The sequence below is a fragment of the Oncorhynchus nerka genome, linkage group LG22 (assembly GCF_034236695.1).
Source record: "Oncorhynchus nerka isolate Pitt River linkage group LG22, Oner_Uvic_2.0, whole genome shotgun sequence".
Lineage (NCBI taxonomy): Eukaryota > Metazoa > Chordata > Actinopteri > Salmoniformes > Salmonidae > Oncorhynchus > Oncorhynchus nerka.
Window position 1 is genome coordinate 72,063,618 of NC_088417.1, and position 18,186 is coordinate 72,081,803.

At 41.8% G+C, this 18,186-nt stretch overlaps 2 protein-coding genes across 5 annotated transcripts in view; one reads left to right on the plus strand and one right to left on the minus strand.

Moving 5' to 3' along the window:
• The first annotated feature begins 512 nt into the window (after positions 1-512).
• On the plus strand, positions 513-9,794 carry LOC115105621 (guanine nucleotide-binding protein G(I)/G(S)/G(T) subunit beta-2-like). The gene is made up of 10 exons (XM_029627849.2): positions 513-1,386; positions 4,906-5,013; positions 5,314-5,352; positions 5,595-5,701; positions 5,837-5,900; positions 6,306-6,468; positions 7,232-7,298; positions 7,467-7,668; positions 7,853-8,069; positions 8,384-9,794. The coding sequence occupies exons 2-10, from the start codon at positions 4,957-4,959 to the stop codon at positions 8,488-8,490; spliced, it is 1,023 nt and encodes a 340-aa protein (XP_029483709.1). The 5' UTR covers positions 513-1,386; positions 4,906-4,956; the 3' UTR covers positions 8,491-9,794.
• Positions 9,795-10,867: 1,073 nt separating this feature from the next.
• The window catches only part of LOC115105622 (misshapen-like kinase 1), a 35,739-nt gene continuing 28,420 nt past the window's right edge, over positions 10,868-18,186 (minus strand). For all 4 annotated transcript variants that reach the window (XM_029627854.2, XM_029627852.2, XM_029627853.2 and 1 more), the window contains 9 exons: positions 17,919-18,030; positions 17,462-17,617; positions 17,105-17,248; positions 16,736-16,870; positions 16,450-16,550; positions 16,170-16,319; positions 15,717-15,876; positions 15,478-15,617; positions 10,868-15,338 (listed from right to left, as the gene is read on the minus strand). In XM_029627854.2, the coding sequence (XP_029483714.1) occupies positions 15,255-15,338; positions 15,478-15,617; positions 15,717-15,876; positions 16,170-16,319; positions 16,450-16,550; positions 16,736-16,870; positions 17,105-17,248; positions 17,462-17,617; positions 17,919-18,030 (1,182 nt within the window). In that variant the 3' untranslated portion in view covers positions 10,868-15,254. The remainder of the gene's footprint in view (positions 15,339-15,477; positions 15,618-15,716; positions 15,877-16,169; positions 16,320-16,449; positions 16,551-16,735; positions 16,871-17,104; positions 17,249-17,461; positions 17,618-17,918; positions 18,031-18,186) is intronic.

An 18,186-nucleotide genomic window follows, 5' to 3' on the forward strand; every position in this document is an offset into this window, starting at 1 on the left:
CATGGCTTGATAAAAACCCATCTCTCACCAGCCTATGGCCGTGCTCTCTCACACCCACATCTGCTAATTATAAAATAATCCTTAGGTGTATAGCCTACATCTCCTGGGATAATGCAGTGCTTCGGAGTAATTAGTCTACTATGAGGAATTAATTACACAAGTAGTTTAATCAAAACGTGAAGGGGACGAAGTAAGAAATCTGCGATGAGTGATGAATTGAGGCCGATTGGAGCCACTTCAACAGTTATTTTTTTCTAGGTGGGTGGGCTCTTGTAGTAATTTTCCTACATTGGAAGTAGTTAACGCTATAAGTGCACACTGTACTGTGAAATATAGTCGTAGGCCTAATCAATAACTAAGACACGAAAAGGGTTCTCATAAAGGAGACAAATGCGGCCCTGTGATGTTCAAGATCTGCAGTAGATCGAGGACCATCTGAGAGTCATCCCACCCGTAGCCTATCGAGTAGACATCAGAGGGGGGTTCTAAAATGGTACAGTCTCTCCGAAATGGGTGTGGTTGAATCGTGTTTACGAGATCTAATGTTAGCAATCGCAGACCGGGTGATTTAATCTGAAACTACGTTATTTTATTATAACACTGCAATTTAGAGCTTTGAATACAAAAACACCTCATGCGAATATGCATTAGGCCTATTGCATGTTTTTTTAAAAATTGTGTACCAATGGGTGGGTTTCCTGCTCCTCCGGCAAGATAGCCCAGTCGCTTTTAAATTATAATTTAATTTTTTCTCTCAAGAGTTTAAGCCTCTGTGTTTGGCAATTTATTTAATAATTCATTTTTTGACGAGGAGGCGACGGTCATTACGAAGCGAGGGAGTGAGGGGAGAGAAGGAGGAGGAAGATATCCGCGAACTAGCAGAGGAGGAAGGAAGCGAGGATCACGAAAACCACAATCAAGAGAAAAACTGAGTCACAAAAAAGCTATTTACTAATTTCATATGGTTCAATGCATTTTCTTTGATGCGTGGACAGATTGCAATTGTGTTCAATCCGCTCCAACAAAGATGTTTTCGAGTTTATGAAGGTCTCGGGCGTAGAAAGGCAAACCATTCTGAAGAGGAAACGGGAACACAACAGCAGAACTCATCTTTTCAAGGGGTCCAGTCAAACGGAGATATGGTGTCTCTGTACTTCGATCTAATATTTATTTGATGTGTAGCCGACATTGGAGATTCACTGAGCAAAAATCTAGAGAAGACAAGGAGCCGAGGGGATATTGAAAATATCTGCATATTTCTGTCCCTATATTGTTTTATTTTCTAAGGAAAAAGGGGCCAATAAACATCCCCAGCCTTTTTGAAACATTAAATCCAGACTGTATTCGAGAAAGACTACCAACCTCATCGGAAACATTACCTAACAGGTAGCCAGCCATCCATTATAAAATGCTGTCAGAATTGTCATGGATGTAAGATGGCTGGATGATGTAGCCTACTAGTGATGGGCCTATTCATGACTAGGCTCATCATTTCGCTGAAATTATATTTCAACTGTATGTTTTGGTAGCCTAAATATAGACATATGGACGAACCTCCCCACTGTACCAAATGTTTTTCTATTTGCATATAGCATAGCTTGCTGTACATTCTTGCGATAACCTATATTAACACAGGCAACCCCGTAAAGTGTTTGCATATTTAGCGGCTTGGAAAAATTACACGGTTGCCAGGGTGTCAGTGCCATTAACCACGAATGCCAGGGGTTTACTGCTATAATCGTGGAATTATGGCCTTAAATGCATCAAGTAGCCTAACAGCTATCTATATCAAGTAGCCACCATACATTTGTGGGTACTGGATAGGCTACTGTTGCTTGTAGTGAGGGAGTAGCCTAGCCGTCTGAGCTGCGCCCCAAGGCCGATGTAAGCAACCTATTTGTTGATGAGGGAGGGCTATTCTACAGTGTCTATGCTGCAATTTGACCTTAAAATGGATTTGACATTTTATGCAAGGAATTTATTTAGAATTCTATTATAGAAAATGATGCTGTAATGCACTCAATCCAATAAGGCTAATATAATGTGCTTATTACTTTAGCACTCTTGGTTCGCTGTGAAATGTCAACCGAATAGACCAAGCAGGCTATCGTTTACTGAGCATGAACATAAGGGGTGGGGCCACACTGTATTTTGCATTAATTTTTTCCAAATGAGAAGCAAGTCTTTGACCTATAGTTTAGGTAGCTTCTGTCTGTCAGTTGTCATGGGTAATATATTGTCTTTGACCTATAGTTTAGGTAGCTTCTGTCTGTCAGTTGTCATGGGTAATATATTGTCTTTGACCTATAGTTTAGGTAGCTTCTGTCTGTCAGTTGTCATGGGTAATATATTGTCTTTGACCTATAGTTTAGGTAGCTTCTGTCTGTCAGTTGTCATGGGTAATATATTGTCTTTGACCTATAGTTTAGGTAGCTTCTGTCTGTCAGTTGTCATGGGTAATATATTGTCTTGGAGAAAATGCTTAATTATGGTGACATTGATGGCCACCTATTCAGCACAGGACATGTGCTGAGGTCCACAACCACGTATAGTCAATAAGGATCATTTACATCCAGCCCTGCCTTGTGTTTTGCATCATTTTATACATCTTTCAAAATGATTTTACTAGTGGACAAACACTTCTTGAACCAATTCTACCAGAAATGCTCCCTTAAAATGATGTTCTTGAGGGAGGGCTAGGAACTGGAACGTGTGTCCAGACAACAACGGAATGGGTTGGTGACTGCCTGGCAAGGTGGATTGCATTGCACATACTGTCCAGAAAGCATTGGGGAAAGGAGGAAACCAAAAAAGGGCCATTTCATGATGTCAGTGGGCGATGGTGTATCATCCCATCCCATGATGCCCAGTCCTCTCCTCTCCCACCCTGGTATCTGATGGCGATGCACCACCACCAACCCCTCAGTGCTTTATTGGCTAAATGAGCAGCTGTGCCAGGAGACTGGGACCCACCAATTTCCCCCCGGTCGCCTTCCATTAGTGCTGTGTGATCCATCTGGTTGGAGGTTCCCCACCGGGAACAATGACCCAGTTCATTTCTCCTCTCCCTAGCCTAGTAGATGGTGATGATGTGGATGTTCCTGTTTGTTTGTGTATGTGGAGTTGGAGGCCTTTAATAACATGGCACATGTGATGTGAGTGTTAGGTCATGTTAACATTGAGTCACTGGGATTAGAGGAAATATGGAAACACTAAATGTGATATTACCTGCCACTGCTGCATGGGCAGTGTACCTGTCAGTGAATGCATTTACATTGTTTTAATATGTCTTTTTTACAAGTACCGGTACACCGCCACCGAAAGAGGTACAGTATCGACAGTGATGCAAATCGAATGTGCAAAGCAGAGTACAATGGTCAGAGGTATTTCATCGGTGTCTTAACGGATTTGAATAGGCCCACAAACTCATGCAAATACTAGGGCCCATTTTTGAGTATGATTTGAATGTGAAACCTCTCTCTCTTCGAATTCCTTGTGCATGTGATCAAAAACACGTCTGTAGTGCTAATCATGTTGATATGGAAGTGTATGGTACAACAAATAGTGTTTTGGTGAATTTAAATAATACAAATAGGCCTACCATAGTATTTTCAGTCACATTCAACTGTGACGGTAACAATCGACGTCTAGCGGGGGGAAAATGTAGTCATTTGGAAATGTAGTTTGTGATAATGCTAGTGTCAGCCATTTTCAGTGTATTTCACTAGATGATCGAGATCTTGCTGTAAAATAGTTTTCATTCGTTTTGATACTGCAGCTTGAACAATGACATTTTGTGTCCACTAGAATCGACCATAATCGCAGCAATGTTGAATCATTCATCAGTCCTTGTTAAAACATAGTAATAGCCAGATAATAACATAGTAATTATGCAAATATCCCACTGGCAAATTCCAAATGTAATGATAGCTATGCTAAATAGAGATTCAAAATGTCATTTTTAACATTTTTATTTTATTTATTCAAGTAGGCAAGTCAGTTAAGAACAAATTCTTATTTACAATGGCGGCCTAACCCAGCCAAACCCTAACCCAGACGACGCTGGACCAATTGTGCGCTGCCCTATGGGATTCCCAATCACATTCTGGTTGTGACCAGGGTCTATAGTGACACCTCTAGCACTGAGATACTGTGACTTAGACCGCTGCGCCACCCGGGAGCCCCCTTTTAGAACACAACACAAACACGCATAAATTTTGTTCAATGTGCTTGTAATGAATGATAAATGCCTGCCTGCCTGCAGTAATCCTAATCTTGTTTCTGTGCATTAAGTGGTTCGTGGATATCAGAGAGAGCCCATTAAATGATGAAGCTCTCTCTCAGATTATACCAGATTAGAGATTATTCTCCACAGTTAAACCAGACAAGGCTGTACTAGCATAAATATACAGATTACAGAGCTTTACGTATTTTAGATGTGCTATGTTAGTAAACCGTGCACTTAAAATACTGAATTAAGTATTATTTTATATGCCCAATTTACTCTGATTCTAGCTGCCGCTCTGCAGCCATGTTTGTGATGGTGTTAAACAACTAGCCTCCAGGTGAAATATGCCAAAATGATTAGGATCAGATCAAACCCATTGATCAGGTTGAGACCAGCAGAGGACCACGAGACCTCTGATGTAGTTGGAGTCGATTACTCACCATGATAACACTGCAATCAAATCATGCAATCTGATACGCATGCCATGTACAAACATAGCGCATATTACATTACAAGCAGATCGGTTTGTTCTGACGCAGGCACTGTCCATCATTCTAATTGGACATTTCTGCTCTTAGATGGTGTCCTAATTTTGAACTTGATATCTCAGTCTGGGCGATCTACATGAATGTTTTAAGTTTAAATCATGCTGTTTTTCCATCCTTTGTCCCCACCAGGTGACTGACTGAGTGACAGGGGACTTCGACGAGGCCAGGGACCAATCCAAAATGAGCGAGCTGGAGCAGCTGCGTCAGGAGGCGGAGCAACTTAGGAACCAGATAAGAGTATGTGTGTCAGAGAATGTTACTGATCTGGGCACACATTTACAAAGAGTCCCAAAGGCTAGGAATGCTGATCTAGGATCAGTTTTGCCTTTTTGATTACAGGATATATCCTAGATCAGCAATCCTACTCTGAAATGCTTTATGATCTCAATGAAAGCAGTAAAACCATTGGGTCTAGAAGAGAAGGGGGTTGGTGGAAAAGGGAGTAGGTCTAACACACCATATTGAGAGGTGGGATATTTGCCTGGGTGAGATTGAGAGAGATTGCTGATGATTGTCTAACCACTCTCTGTCTCTTAGGATGCCAGGAAAGCATGTGGGGACTCAACCCTGACACAGGTATGTATCACAGATACCCACATAAAAGAGAGTATGGCTGTGTTTTGACAGCCAGCCCAATTCTCATCTTTTTTTCACTAATTGATATTTTACCCAATCAGATCAGCTCTGTAAAAGATCTGATGTGAAAAGATCTGATGTGTGAAAAAAGATCAGAATACAGTGCACTACATTGACACAGTAACCCTGTGATGAAATTGTCTTCTTTACATTGCTTTTCTGTGTGTTTGTGTGTCAACCAGATAACGTCAGGTCTGGATCCCGTGGGGAGGATTCAGATGCGGACGAGGCGCACTCTCCGTGGCCACCTGGCTAAGATCTATGCCATGCACTGGGGCACAGACTCTAGGTGGGTGTAACGTTATGCCAACCCATGAGGGGGCTTCTCCCTCTCTTCACACTCTCTCACTCATATACCACACATGGCGGTACAAGCGGTGCTTTTTTTGATGAGGTATAACACAATGGCTCTTTGTCTCCGCAGGCTCCTGGTCAGCGCCTCTCAAGATGGAAAACTGATCATCTGGGACAGCTACACCACTAACAAGGTGAGAGCTGCACCCAAATAACAACATCTCCCCTGGTCTCACCAAGGGGCCTGGAAAGGTTGACTCACTCTCAGCAAACTAGGCAGCCTTCAGGGATTGGAAATGAAATGGGAGCCGACTGTGTGTTTTGACTCATCTCATACTTCTACTTACATCATAACCTACCAGAGTCACTTTGCCATTCAAACATTGTAAATTATATTATGCAATGGCTCCCCCTGAAAAGATTCCACAAATTCAATACAGAGGAAGCACAGTGAACTACTATTCTGCTCCTGTTCTGTCTGGATGTGGACTTGGCTCTGGACTCCTGCCTGGCCCCGTTTACAATACTACGCTCTCCTTGTCCATGGCCATGCCTTTATTCTGTGACACACAGTGACCAACTCTTATCCCCCCCTCCAGATGCATGCTATCCCCCTGCGCTCCTCCTGGGTGATGACCTGTGCGTATGCCCCCTCTGGTAACTACGTGGCCTGTGGAGGTCTGGACAACATCTGTTCCATCTACTGCTTGAAGACCCGCGAGGGCAACGTCAGGGTCAGCAGGGAATTACCCGGACACACAGGTGAAGAATAATTACTACACACAAATACCTATGTGACTAAGCTTGAGTCATTTTGTGTTCATTTTTATTGAGAAATCATGGAAGTGTCTTAGCTAGGTTATGTGAGTTTATTTGATCCTCCCTGATTCTAACTTCCCCAGTGACACTACATATGGTTGTGTATGCAGTTCAGTTGAGTATTCCTACCTGTTCCCTGTCCCACTGGGATCCCCAGGTCCCAAACCCCTAAACAAGGAAGACTTTAATTCACATGGCTAATTAGTCACAGGGCAACACAATTATAACGAGCTGAGACATCAGCCTGAAAACCTAGTGAGTCCCTTAGCTGTGTTACAGCGCTAGCTCACCTGGGGCTTTTAAATTACTCACATTCGGGAGGCCGGGTATTGTTGAAATGAAGTCTTCCTCCTCGATCACACCTACAGCATCATTTCGCAAAATGGTACGCAGCATCATCTGGATATGTGTGCAACAAAAGTTCCAACATTCACGTTCTGCTACCATTTCTGTCAAGCCTTCTACGCATACAGTCTGACGCACGCACACGCTCAATAAATCCAACGTATGCACAGCACAGAACGCACTGCAACTGCCTCTGCAACTCAATGCTGCAAGGCAAACACAGCCTTCCATTGGAAATGAATGTACTTCTGGTGTACCAAAATGTAATGAAGCTGTTGGTGTGATGGAGGCGTTAGTAGGAGCACCATACATTGATATGGTGTGGTCAGTGTTCTACTAGATGTTTTTATTTGTGCTACAGGTTACCTGTCCTGTTGCCGTTTCATCGATGACAACCAAATCATCACAAGCTCAGGAGACACTACCTGGTGAGTCCTGATGGATCGGTAACCAAGGCTGATGGAGAATGCAAATATAAATATACTACAGTATATTGTCTATACGTAACTAGCTATGAGCTAGCCTAACCTTACACTCAAAATGATCTGATAGCAGTTGTTAAATCCAGTGGGTCGCTCTTCTGTTCTCTTACCCAGTGCACTGTGGGACATCGAGACAAGCCAGCAGACCACGGTGTTTTCGGGCCACAGCGGTGATGTCATGAGCCTGTCCCTGTCTCCAGACTTCCGCACCTTTGTGTCCGGAGCCTGTGACGCCTCCATTAAGCTGTGGGACATCAGGGACAGCATGTGCCGACAGACGTTCACGGGCCATGAGTCTGACATCAACGCAGTCTGTGTGAGTGTGCTGACCTGCTTTCTGGTTCATGTCATGGCAGTAAGCCAGGAAACCATACTCTAAGACATGTCACCTTTCCCAAAGTCCTTCATGTTAGCTGCACTAGCTAATTCTGAGTGTCTAATGTACCTAATGCTAGCTGATATAACCCATGGCTGTCACTCCCTCTCTCTCTCCTCTACAGTTCTTTCCCAACGGCAGCGCCTTTGCCACCGGCTCCGACGACGCCACCTGCAGGCTGTTTGACCTGCGCGCCGACCAGGAGCTCAGCCTGTACTCTCACGACAACATCATCTGTGGCATCACCTCCGTGGCCTTCTCCCGCTCCGGACGGCTGCTGCTGGCCGGCTACGACGACTTCAACTGCAACATCTGGGATGCCATGAAGGGAGATCGAGCAGGTCAGTGGGGTGTGGTGGGGTGGAATAGGAGCGAGCGGCTGTCATTTAGCTGGCAGCCATTGTTGTATAGTTGTGTCTGGCTATGCATCAGACCTGTGACTGAAAACAACTGATCAAACAGGGAATGTTATATCTTCTGATTTCATTGAGATGTTAGACTTCAATTCACAAGCTGATCTCAGTCAAATGTAAATCAACCCTCAAAAGGGTCCCCGTGTTAACAGTTCAGGGGTATTTCAAGATGGTGGATTGATGAGATAGCTAACCAGGACACCATATGTTAACACTTGTTTGTTTGTCCCTCTCTGTGTCAGGAGTGTTAGCCGGCCATGACAATCGCGTGAGCTGTCTAGGTGTGACTGATGATGGCATGGCGGTGGCCACTGGGTCCTGGGACAGCTTCCTCAAGATCTGGAACTGACAAGTTACCTGAGCCATGCACACACACACATTACACACACACACACATAGACACATACATAGACACACACACACATACCCACACGCAAACACAATATTGATCATACAAAGTATTCACATCTCACATTTTGGTACACATAGTTTGCACACTGTATTCACACTGTACGTAAAGATGTACACATACACACATACACATTAAAACATTGTACATAATATATATATATAACGCCAATTAGGTATGAGTTTACACAGACACACAAATGCCACTTGCAATTGTACATGTTACCAATCACATTGTATGCAGGAAGAGTCCACCAGAATTACAAACAAATGCCCACACTACCCACAACAGATATATAGGTACACAGTACACACACACACAGTTATAATACATTTGTAATTGGAACTACCATTAAAGACGTGACCAAATTCAATAAAATCCTGACATATGCTAAACTAAAACACGCATTTGAAATGTCACAATTTACCAGATTTTTTCAACAGAAATTGAAACAAATGTTCACACACACACACACACAAACTTTAAGTGCATGCACACATACATGCGCACACAAACATACAAAAATATATACATGCACACACATCTACAGTACATGTTTATTTCTGAGCGAAACTCCAACTCTTGAGCTAAATGGGGGAGACAATTCTGTTTTTCGTTTGTTTACTCTGAAGTCCCAAATATCCTTAAATCTGATTTTCTGTGCTACAGTAGGTTTGTGTGTCTCTGTAACAGGGTGAAAAAAAGTCACAGTTGAAGGAATAGAGAGATGGGCTGGAAAAGCACGGTAATAAGTGAATCCAATAACACTCAAGACACTACAGACAGGGAGATAGAGAGCAGAAAGAATGCCCAACTTTCCACAGTGACACTGTTAAAGGAAAATCAAGATAAACCATCAATTCTTAAAGTTTCTTCTGGCTCAAACAAAATGCTATCATGTAGTTACTGTTTTTATAGATATGTACACCCACATATATAAGTAAATATATGATAGTTTTGATTTGGATGTTTTTGTTGTATTAATTTTTTACGCCTATTTTATTCATGTTTCCCTGTGTGCCTCAGATACACTTTAAGGATAATTAATAGAGAATAATGATGAAATTAAACTAAATGAAATCAATAAAATGAGAGATTCATAAGGTGAGCGAGATTATCAAGAGACAACTCTCAAATAAGCAGGGGGCAATATTCATACTTTGACTTTGTCAATATATTATGTCAACTTTATGATGGTATACATTGTACATACTATTAATAAATACACGTAGCCTCTCTTGCCAGTTTTGGCCAGTTGTGTACTTCTTTTTTAACATTGTAATTTCTGTGTTTAAAACCATGCATGGTAGTTTTCAAGGGAGATATATGGGGATCCTGTTCAGCACACAACTTCAACATAAACAGTGAATTTTACATGCTTTGATGACCCATTTTAACCTTGATGAAACCTACCTGATGTCCAGATTTCTGCTCTAATTTCTCAACACACTACTTACTATAGACTGATTAATGATATAAATAGTTACTGGTCATTTTTAGAATGCTCAGATAATGTATTCATGTTGCGTTCCGATTCTTTACCCTTTTTCCAGAAGTGTGCACCCGTTCCCTCCCCCACATGGGGATTGGATTGGTGCATACCAAGACCAGAGGGAGTTCCCAACAATAGTTTATATATACACTAGATGATAACCTGTTTTGAAGCCACTGTACCTCCATCTTGGCACACCCAACCGTTGTAAAACATATTTTGGAAGCTAAAGAAATGCATTTATTTAACGTCTAAATTTGTATTAACAAGTTTATTATATTAGACGCTTTAATGCATACTTATATGTGAGCTAAACATACAAATAAATAAAAATATTCAAATGTTTTCCTTAAAGTATAATTGTTTAAAGTTCTAATGTTACTGTCCCCACTACAACATTATTTAAATACATGTCATTTTGTCTTTGAAACATTTACTTGAAATACTGTAGAATTCCATTCATTAATTTGGACTGCTTCATCCGGAGTGCCAATATGGCCGACCGGTGGCGTCAAAGCATCTCATTCGCCAATACATAGCATCAGCAATCCAGGGTTTATATACATCATTGGTTTCCACCATGTTCTTTAAACCAGTCTATTCCTTTTAATTCCACAAGGTGGAGTATAAATCCACACTTCAGGGAAATTGTTGAATATTGGACAGCAAGCATGATAAATGTGTCTGTTGGAGTGAAGTCCTGCATGATGGTGGTTGGGAACTGGAGGCCATTTATACAACACATGCTTAGCCCATTCTCTCATTGGATTCATTGTTCCTCATGCTTTACACCCAATCTATGAATATGGATACTATTATAGACCGTTTAAGATGAGATCAATATAGTTTTATTTTTCAAACAATTCTTCATCAAGACTTTTACAGACTCATGAGTTCATTCAACACAATCTTTTAAAATATTAAAGTTCATCAGTCTAATACAATCTGAAGTTAACCCCTCAAAACAGAAACACTAAACAAACATGGTAAAAGACATTTCATTTCTCAAAAACAAGAGATTGAAGAAAAAAAAGTAGAAGAGATTATAGACCCGTCCAAAGAAAACAGCTTTTTCAGCTTTCAGATGTTCACCTGTACTGGTTCCCACAAGCACCTATTAAAAATCACAAATCCATTCATACTTTAATCTTATTCGACAAGATCCAAGATTATGTTGTACAGCAGGGATTCCCAAACTCGGTCCTGGGGCACATTTTGGTTTTTGCCCTAGCAGTACAGAGCGGATTCAAATAACCAAACCATCAAGCTTTGATTATTTGAATCAGATGTGTAGTACTAGGGCAAAAGCCCTGTTGTACAGTATTACTATATAATATATGTGAATGGAGAGTCTGATTAGTGTGTGACTACATTGGGTGGAGCAGGTCATTGCCTCCATAGCAAGAGGCAGGTAATAAAACACTACACAGAAGCAGGAAACCCACCCAACTGATTATCATTTATCATTAATTTATTCATCCTCCTCATGAAGGCAATTACTGGATAAACGCATCAATGCAAAACTAGCATCACAACTGTTAGTGATGTTTGTGTATTATGCTGACTGTGGATTACAAAGTAGATTTTCTTGGGATTAAGACAAAAAAAAACAGATTAAGCAGTGTATGGGTATCTCTCAATTATGAGATACAGACAAACAGTCCATCTTACATTCAGTTTGCTAAAGGCCACGATAAACACCCTCCCACCAAAGTCACACAGACAGAGACAGCAGAGAATTCAATTTAACACTCATATTGCTTATGAAGGAGAAGTGTCAACGTTTGATATGGCAAGGACAGCCTTCGTGATATGCCTCTGTTTTGTGGGGCTGAACATTTTTGATTCATGTAACAAAGGCCATTTTACTGTTACAACTTTGTCGTAACACTACACTTGACTGATACTTTATATTTAGGATTGACAATAGAAACGTTGCTATACAAAAATTAGATGGCTCACTTGATGACAAATTGTTGACCCTCTCCATCCACCCACCTTTCTGTCTCAGCTGGCTACTCCTGCATCGAATAGTACATGTCTTCAATAGACTGGTCACTCCCTCTCAACCAATAGCATGACTACTAGTTAGGCTGTATCAAGAGGAATCTGTACTTCACCTGGAAAGACACGCAGCTCAGCCATCACTCTCATGCATCTGTCACACCCCCCAAAACAGTCCAAACATTCAGTCTTAACGTACACCCACATTCATAGCTTTCCCCTCACTACTGTAGATTAGAATACATTGTGCTTAGATGAATTAATATACCAGACAGTAAAGTATGTTATAGAAATCTGTTTTATAGATATACATTCATTTATTTAAATCTCTCAATATAATTTACATATCCTTTAATAAAATAGTCCTTTCAGAATATATTAAGTTGGTTACTTTCCCACTGCATCTCAGCCAGTCCACACACTTGACCACCAGCAAAAACCTGCTTCTTTATCGCCATGTTTCTAGCCCCTCTAACACCACACAACAAAACCCAGGTCACTGGCTTCAGTTTCATTTCAACATATGAAATACTATTAAACTATTCGCAACAAATGTGAAGTAGCATATGGCTTTTCTATGGTATTTTGGCCCCCCTCCCACCGTCTAGAGAACCATCAAATCAAGAGATGCATTTTTATAGGCATATCATTTTCTACATTCCAAATTGGTTTGCTGCCATCAACTGCACATTCTCCCTGTGCCTATATTCTAGTCACATGAATGTGTCATACAAGCAGATTGTATGCATCTGAAATTAACGATGGTTGAAATTCTCTAGAGAATGTTCCCTTTTCCACATGGTGGCAACAGATACAATCCCTGTAACTGGTGGAGTCCATTCTATGTTTAAAGAGCAGTAGGCAAACATTGCAGTTATTATTACAGAATGAAATATAGAATCATTGACAATGTAAAACATTAAAAGTTGTTGAAACGTATTGGGACGTTCTGGTTTCTATTTAAGTGCACTTAATTGGCACAGAACACCATTCTTAACGAGGGAGGCAACTATTTATTATGTTGTTCCGTCTGTCAGTAACACCTCTTCTTCATGAAGTTCAGAGTTAGAAGATTGAGTGGGGGGTCATATTCACCCCTCCCCCAACACCCATCTCCCAGTCTCTTCCCTACTCCAAGGCACTGCTTAAACTGTAAACATGGCAGTTTGGCTAACTAAGATATGAGGACTTTTTCACAGCTGCCAGAGGAACTTGTTGAGTGTGTGTAAAATGTGATATTTGCGATATCAGTCACAAATGGCACACAGCTGATATTGAATGCACTAGGCTAGCGAGAAACTCATCTAAGAATTGATACGCAATTGTGATACAGGATAAAAAGCTCAGACATGTGCATGCAAGCATGCTCACATAAGAGTAAAATAGACAAATTGTAACTGAACTAAAAAGTGTGTCAATCGATTCTGTTCTTTACTTCCTTATATATTTTAATATATATTTAATGTTACAATATATATAACATTAATTTAGCATAAACTACATAACATACCCACAGCTTAAGCATTTCCCCTGATCTCTAAAAGAATCAAAGCAGATTCATGTATGTCCAGAGGACAATTGGGAACTTTGGTAGGGAAAACAATAGCAATTACACTATATTCAACAACTTGTTGCCTTACAACTAGTTTAGTAAGATGATAAATGAAAGTGCCCAATGAGTTTGAGTCCTCTGGTTCAGTATTGCAGAGACAAATATGACACAAAACTGGGCCTGCTAAAGCATCAGTGAGTGGATTTCAACACTGGCTCAAGAATCACACAGCTATTGCTTGGAACCACACTGATAGCTCAGTATTATCCACTGCAGCCCCATCCCTACAAACCAACATCTGAGTACAAACGTAACAAGATCCATACCAATGAACATAAAATACATCAATAACAGAGGTTACAGACAGAGTAGATCTAGCAAGAGGGAACTATTTTTCACTGGATTACAGCCGCCAGATGAGAGCCTGAACCCCATCACTATCCCCCAGGTAAGGATCATGGACACCTGCTGCCATTATAATATTCTAACAAGCACATCACTCGCTCACCCAATTCCTATGTCCTCTATATTACGGTCACATCAAAACCTTCATACTTCATCACCCCTCGACCCCCACATCTTAAGTCACCTCACTGCCTACCTCTGGTACATTTTACACACAACAAATTAATTCAACCTAACCTCCCCTCTCGGAACAAGAACTGCACTAGAACAGCATATATATTGCAATATAACGGCAATATAACAGTAGAGAGTAAAAGTAAGAATGCCAGTTAGGCTAATACCAAATACAGAAACAGTACAGATAATATCAATTGTTTGTAGTGATATTGTTTAAATTCTTAACAAGAGAAAAGTTTAATATCATAAGTCTGTTCGATAGGCTCCTAAAATGGTAAATAGCTCCATCCCTGATATGAAACAAGGGGAGAATAAAGACACATGAAAGCATGACGCTAGAACACAGCAATATGTTCCATTTTTACCAGGGACTAGGATGTTACTATGTACACATAATGGATAGTCTGTCTTCCGAGGAGTTTAAAAAAATCAAATCAAATACCTATTTTTCTTTTTGAATGATGAGTTGAATAATTAAACCATAGGGAATCTGAAGCATTTTGAGTGTTGCAACAATACATTAGGGTGTGCCAGTGCAGTATATATATCAGGTCAGTGGCCACACCCTGAATGGAGGTGTTATATACACGTCTGCCGGTGACCCATGTTATCTTCCATTTAAACATGTTAGATACCGTCTATTTACAATTCAATCTGGACTTATATTGGTTGAACCTTGCTTTCTTTCAAATGTATTTCACCAGGAAGGAATGTTTTTAACATCCCCCTAATAAGAAGGAACTAACTACAGTAGTTTACAACTAAAACACAGGCGCACCAACTGACTGAGGTACAACAAAACAGGACAAGTATATACAGTACAAAGTAGAGATACTACATTAGAAGCCTGTAGTGATGTCTCATAGGTAGCTACCATTCCAGAGGGAGATCAATCAGACCAGGGGAGTCAGAAGATGGCAGGTGAGATGGACTCATTGTTGTGAAGCTTTAGGCTGGAATGGATTTACAGTATGCTTGTGTGTTGGCGAGCGCGCGCGTGCGTGTGTATGTGTATATATATATATATATATATATATATATATGTTTTGTGTCTGTGTATGGGACTATGTTGCTTCACCAGTTCATGATGCAGTTCCTGTTCAGGGTCATGAAGTAGACCTGGCTGCTGCCTCCGGAGCGCACAGAGGCAAAGAACACCTGAGACACACATTAACAAGACATGAGGCTTATTACTCATATACAATGAGACTCCAGTGCCTACAGCTGTACGTACCGAAGGCATAAACATAGATCACTTAAGTAATATTTTGAATACCAATGTGTGTGTGTGACCCACCTTGTCATTCCTCTCACAGAGGAACTTGAGCCTCTGGGCTCTCTTGTGCATGAAGACTCCGTCCAAGTGGCCTGTCTCTACAGCACGGATCTCTATGGCCTTTTCTCCCCAGCCCATGATCTGGTTAGAGCAGATATGTGCTGCACACAGGGAGAGAGAGAGAGAACTCAGAACATGCCAATTTCAAGAGAAAGAAGTGTGTGTGCCTGTGACTGCGTGCAGGTACAGATGTGCCATACCAACGGAGGTGGGCATCTCGCCCCACTGCAGCACCACATCTTTGATGATGCGTCCGTAGGTGTTGACGTAGACTCCCTCGTCCTCGTAGCACAGCAGCATCTCCATGCCGTCTGAGCTGGGCAGGAACACGATGGCATGTGGCATTATCTGGATCTGGATCTGGGGACACACACAGGGGCGAAGGACTAGAATCTTGTTTTACCTAACAGTTGAATGCACTGATTCTACGTCGCTCTGAATTAAGAGTGAAGTGACTAAAATATTAAATATATGTAAATCTTGAAAGAAAGTGTTAGAATCTGAGGTTTCACATCAATACCTTTCAGGTCTGGGCATCTAATCAATGAATATCATTATTCATGTTTTATAGATGTTTTAGGTGTGAATTAATTCCAAAGCTTTATTTGATTGGTCTGCGTGCGTCTTGTTCCATGAGGAACTCCTCCACTCACATGCACTGGGATGTAGATGTCATAGTTGTTCCCAGAGTCGACATCGATAGCGTGGAAGCCAGCACTGGAGCCGTAGATGACCTTCAACCTCTGTCCTTCCTCCACTGTGAGGTCAACCAACTGGGGCCTGTGGGGCAGGTCACCAAAGGACTAGAGGAGAGTGAGAGAGGCAAAGAGAGAGGAGAACATGGGGTGTTTTGAATGTTGTTCTGGTCGACTGGCTGAGGGGAAATAGAACTCCTGGCATTTAGAACAATGAGGCAGGAAAGGTGAGACCTACCTTGAAGGCCATGAATTTGTGATAAGGCTTGGGAGCCCAGGCGTATACCTCCACCGCGTTCTTCATAGCTATCACCAGGAACTTGATCCTCTCATATTTCACTAGACACATACAAAGCGGGATTAGAGCCATTATGTGCCACTATAAATAAACAGTGCCAAAAAGGCAAAACCAAATGTGTAAATATACATTGTTAGAAAAACAGAATGCATTGATAATAGATACACGGTTCAATAATGGGTCACATCACTGTTACTCCGTCTCCTTCCTTCCTTCCTTTACTCACCCACTTTGTAGTGGACACATCCCTCCATCTCCCCTACAGTGGTCCAGCCCTGCTTCTTCTCCACCTCTGGGTCATTGTGAAGGATCTTGTTCCTCAGCCAGGCCAGGTAGTACACACGCACCTTGTTCTTCTTACCTGGGATGGACACACACACAGAGTTATATAGTGGATAAAGGGCTTAGTAGCAACAGATGGAGTTTGTGATGCACAGGTCCTTTTCCACAGGTTTATTAAATGAAGTGAAACGTTCAGAACGTCGCAGATAGAAATGCTCAAGTCAGAATCCTGTTAGCTCTAGCTGAAGGTTTTGTGATGTTGCACTCTCCCAAACAGACCCCAGGTGAGTGCAGAGCAGTACTAATCAATCACCTGATATGGTGATGAGCAGGTTGAGTCCCTCCAGGACGTCCATCTGTTGGAACCTGCGGGAGTTGATGAGGGAGTAGACCTTCCCCTGACCACTACGGTCCAGCAGCTTCAGACCGTTCTCTGTCCCCACCAGCAGGTTCACACCTGGGGACCACACACGCTTAGATACAAATATCCCCCTTGATGCAATCAATCAGGACGTACAATGTGTGAAAAATGTGATATTCAAGCTGGGTGGAACAAAGCATGTTACATGTGGTCATTGAAATGCATATCATTCTATATTTCATTTGAATTCTGTGGCTCATATGATTAGAGTGTGGGCTATAGCCAAGACCAGTGTGCCGTCTGTCTCACCCCAGAGAGCAGCACAGAGGATCTCAGAGTTGAACCTCTTCTTGTACTTGCGGATCTCGGGGGTGTCGCTGTGGGGGCGTGTGTTGGTGGGGTTCACATTCACCATGGAGCCTTTCCTCACCTCCATTTTCAGTTGCTCAAACCTGGAGCCCAGGCCTGGACACAGCAGGAGCAGAGTTTAGAAGGAGGAGAGAAACACAAGCCGTAGTTCTCTATGAATGCTAAAACTTCCTTAAGGGAATGATAATATTGAATCAAGCTACTGTGGGCAACTGCTGCCCTCCTGCTTGTGAGACATTTCCATGAGTTAGATTTACCAACAGCAGTAAGTAAGAGATGCTGATGATTGTGAGCCAGTACTGAAAATAGAGGGACTAGAATAGGAAACTAGGTAAGTGAAGGTATATAGGGGAACCTCATTTAACCCCTTATGATAATGACTATTGTCTGTACTTACTGCTCACAGAGATGGCATCCACAGGGCCTGGTGGTTGGTACATGCCCAGGTCGACAAAGGTGGTGAAGGAGGACTTGCCACTTGACGCCTTGACTAGACCCCTGGACTGATACTGGGGGAAACAAGAAGGGAGTGAGAAATACCACTGGAAATGGGGTTTATGGCAGAGAAACATGTACATGGAGAGACAGATTAGAGACAGATTAACAGTCAGAGACAGACAGTCAGTCAGAGAGACAGTCAGAGACAGACAGTCAGAGACAGACAA

Bases quoted from the DNA above. Each gene is read 5' to 3' on its own strand.
- LOC115105621 (XM_029627849.2), top strand. From the start codon at position 4,957: ATGAGCGAGCTGGAGCAGCTGCGTCAGGAGGCGGAGCAACTTAGGAAC. The intron at 5,702-5,836 runs GTGGGTGTAACG...TTGTCTCCGCAG, and splicing joins CACTGGGGCACAGACTCTAG to GCTCCTGGTCAGCGCCTCTC. The intron at 7,299-7,466 runs GTGAGTCCTGAT...TCTCTTACCCAG, and splicing joins AGCTCAGGAGACACTACCTG to TGCACTGTGGGACATCGAGA.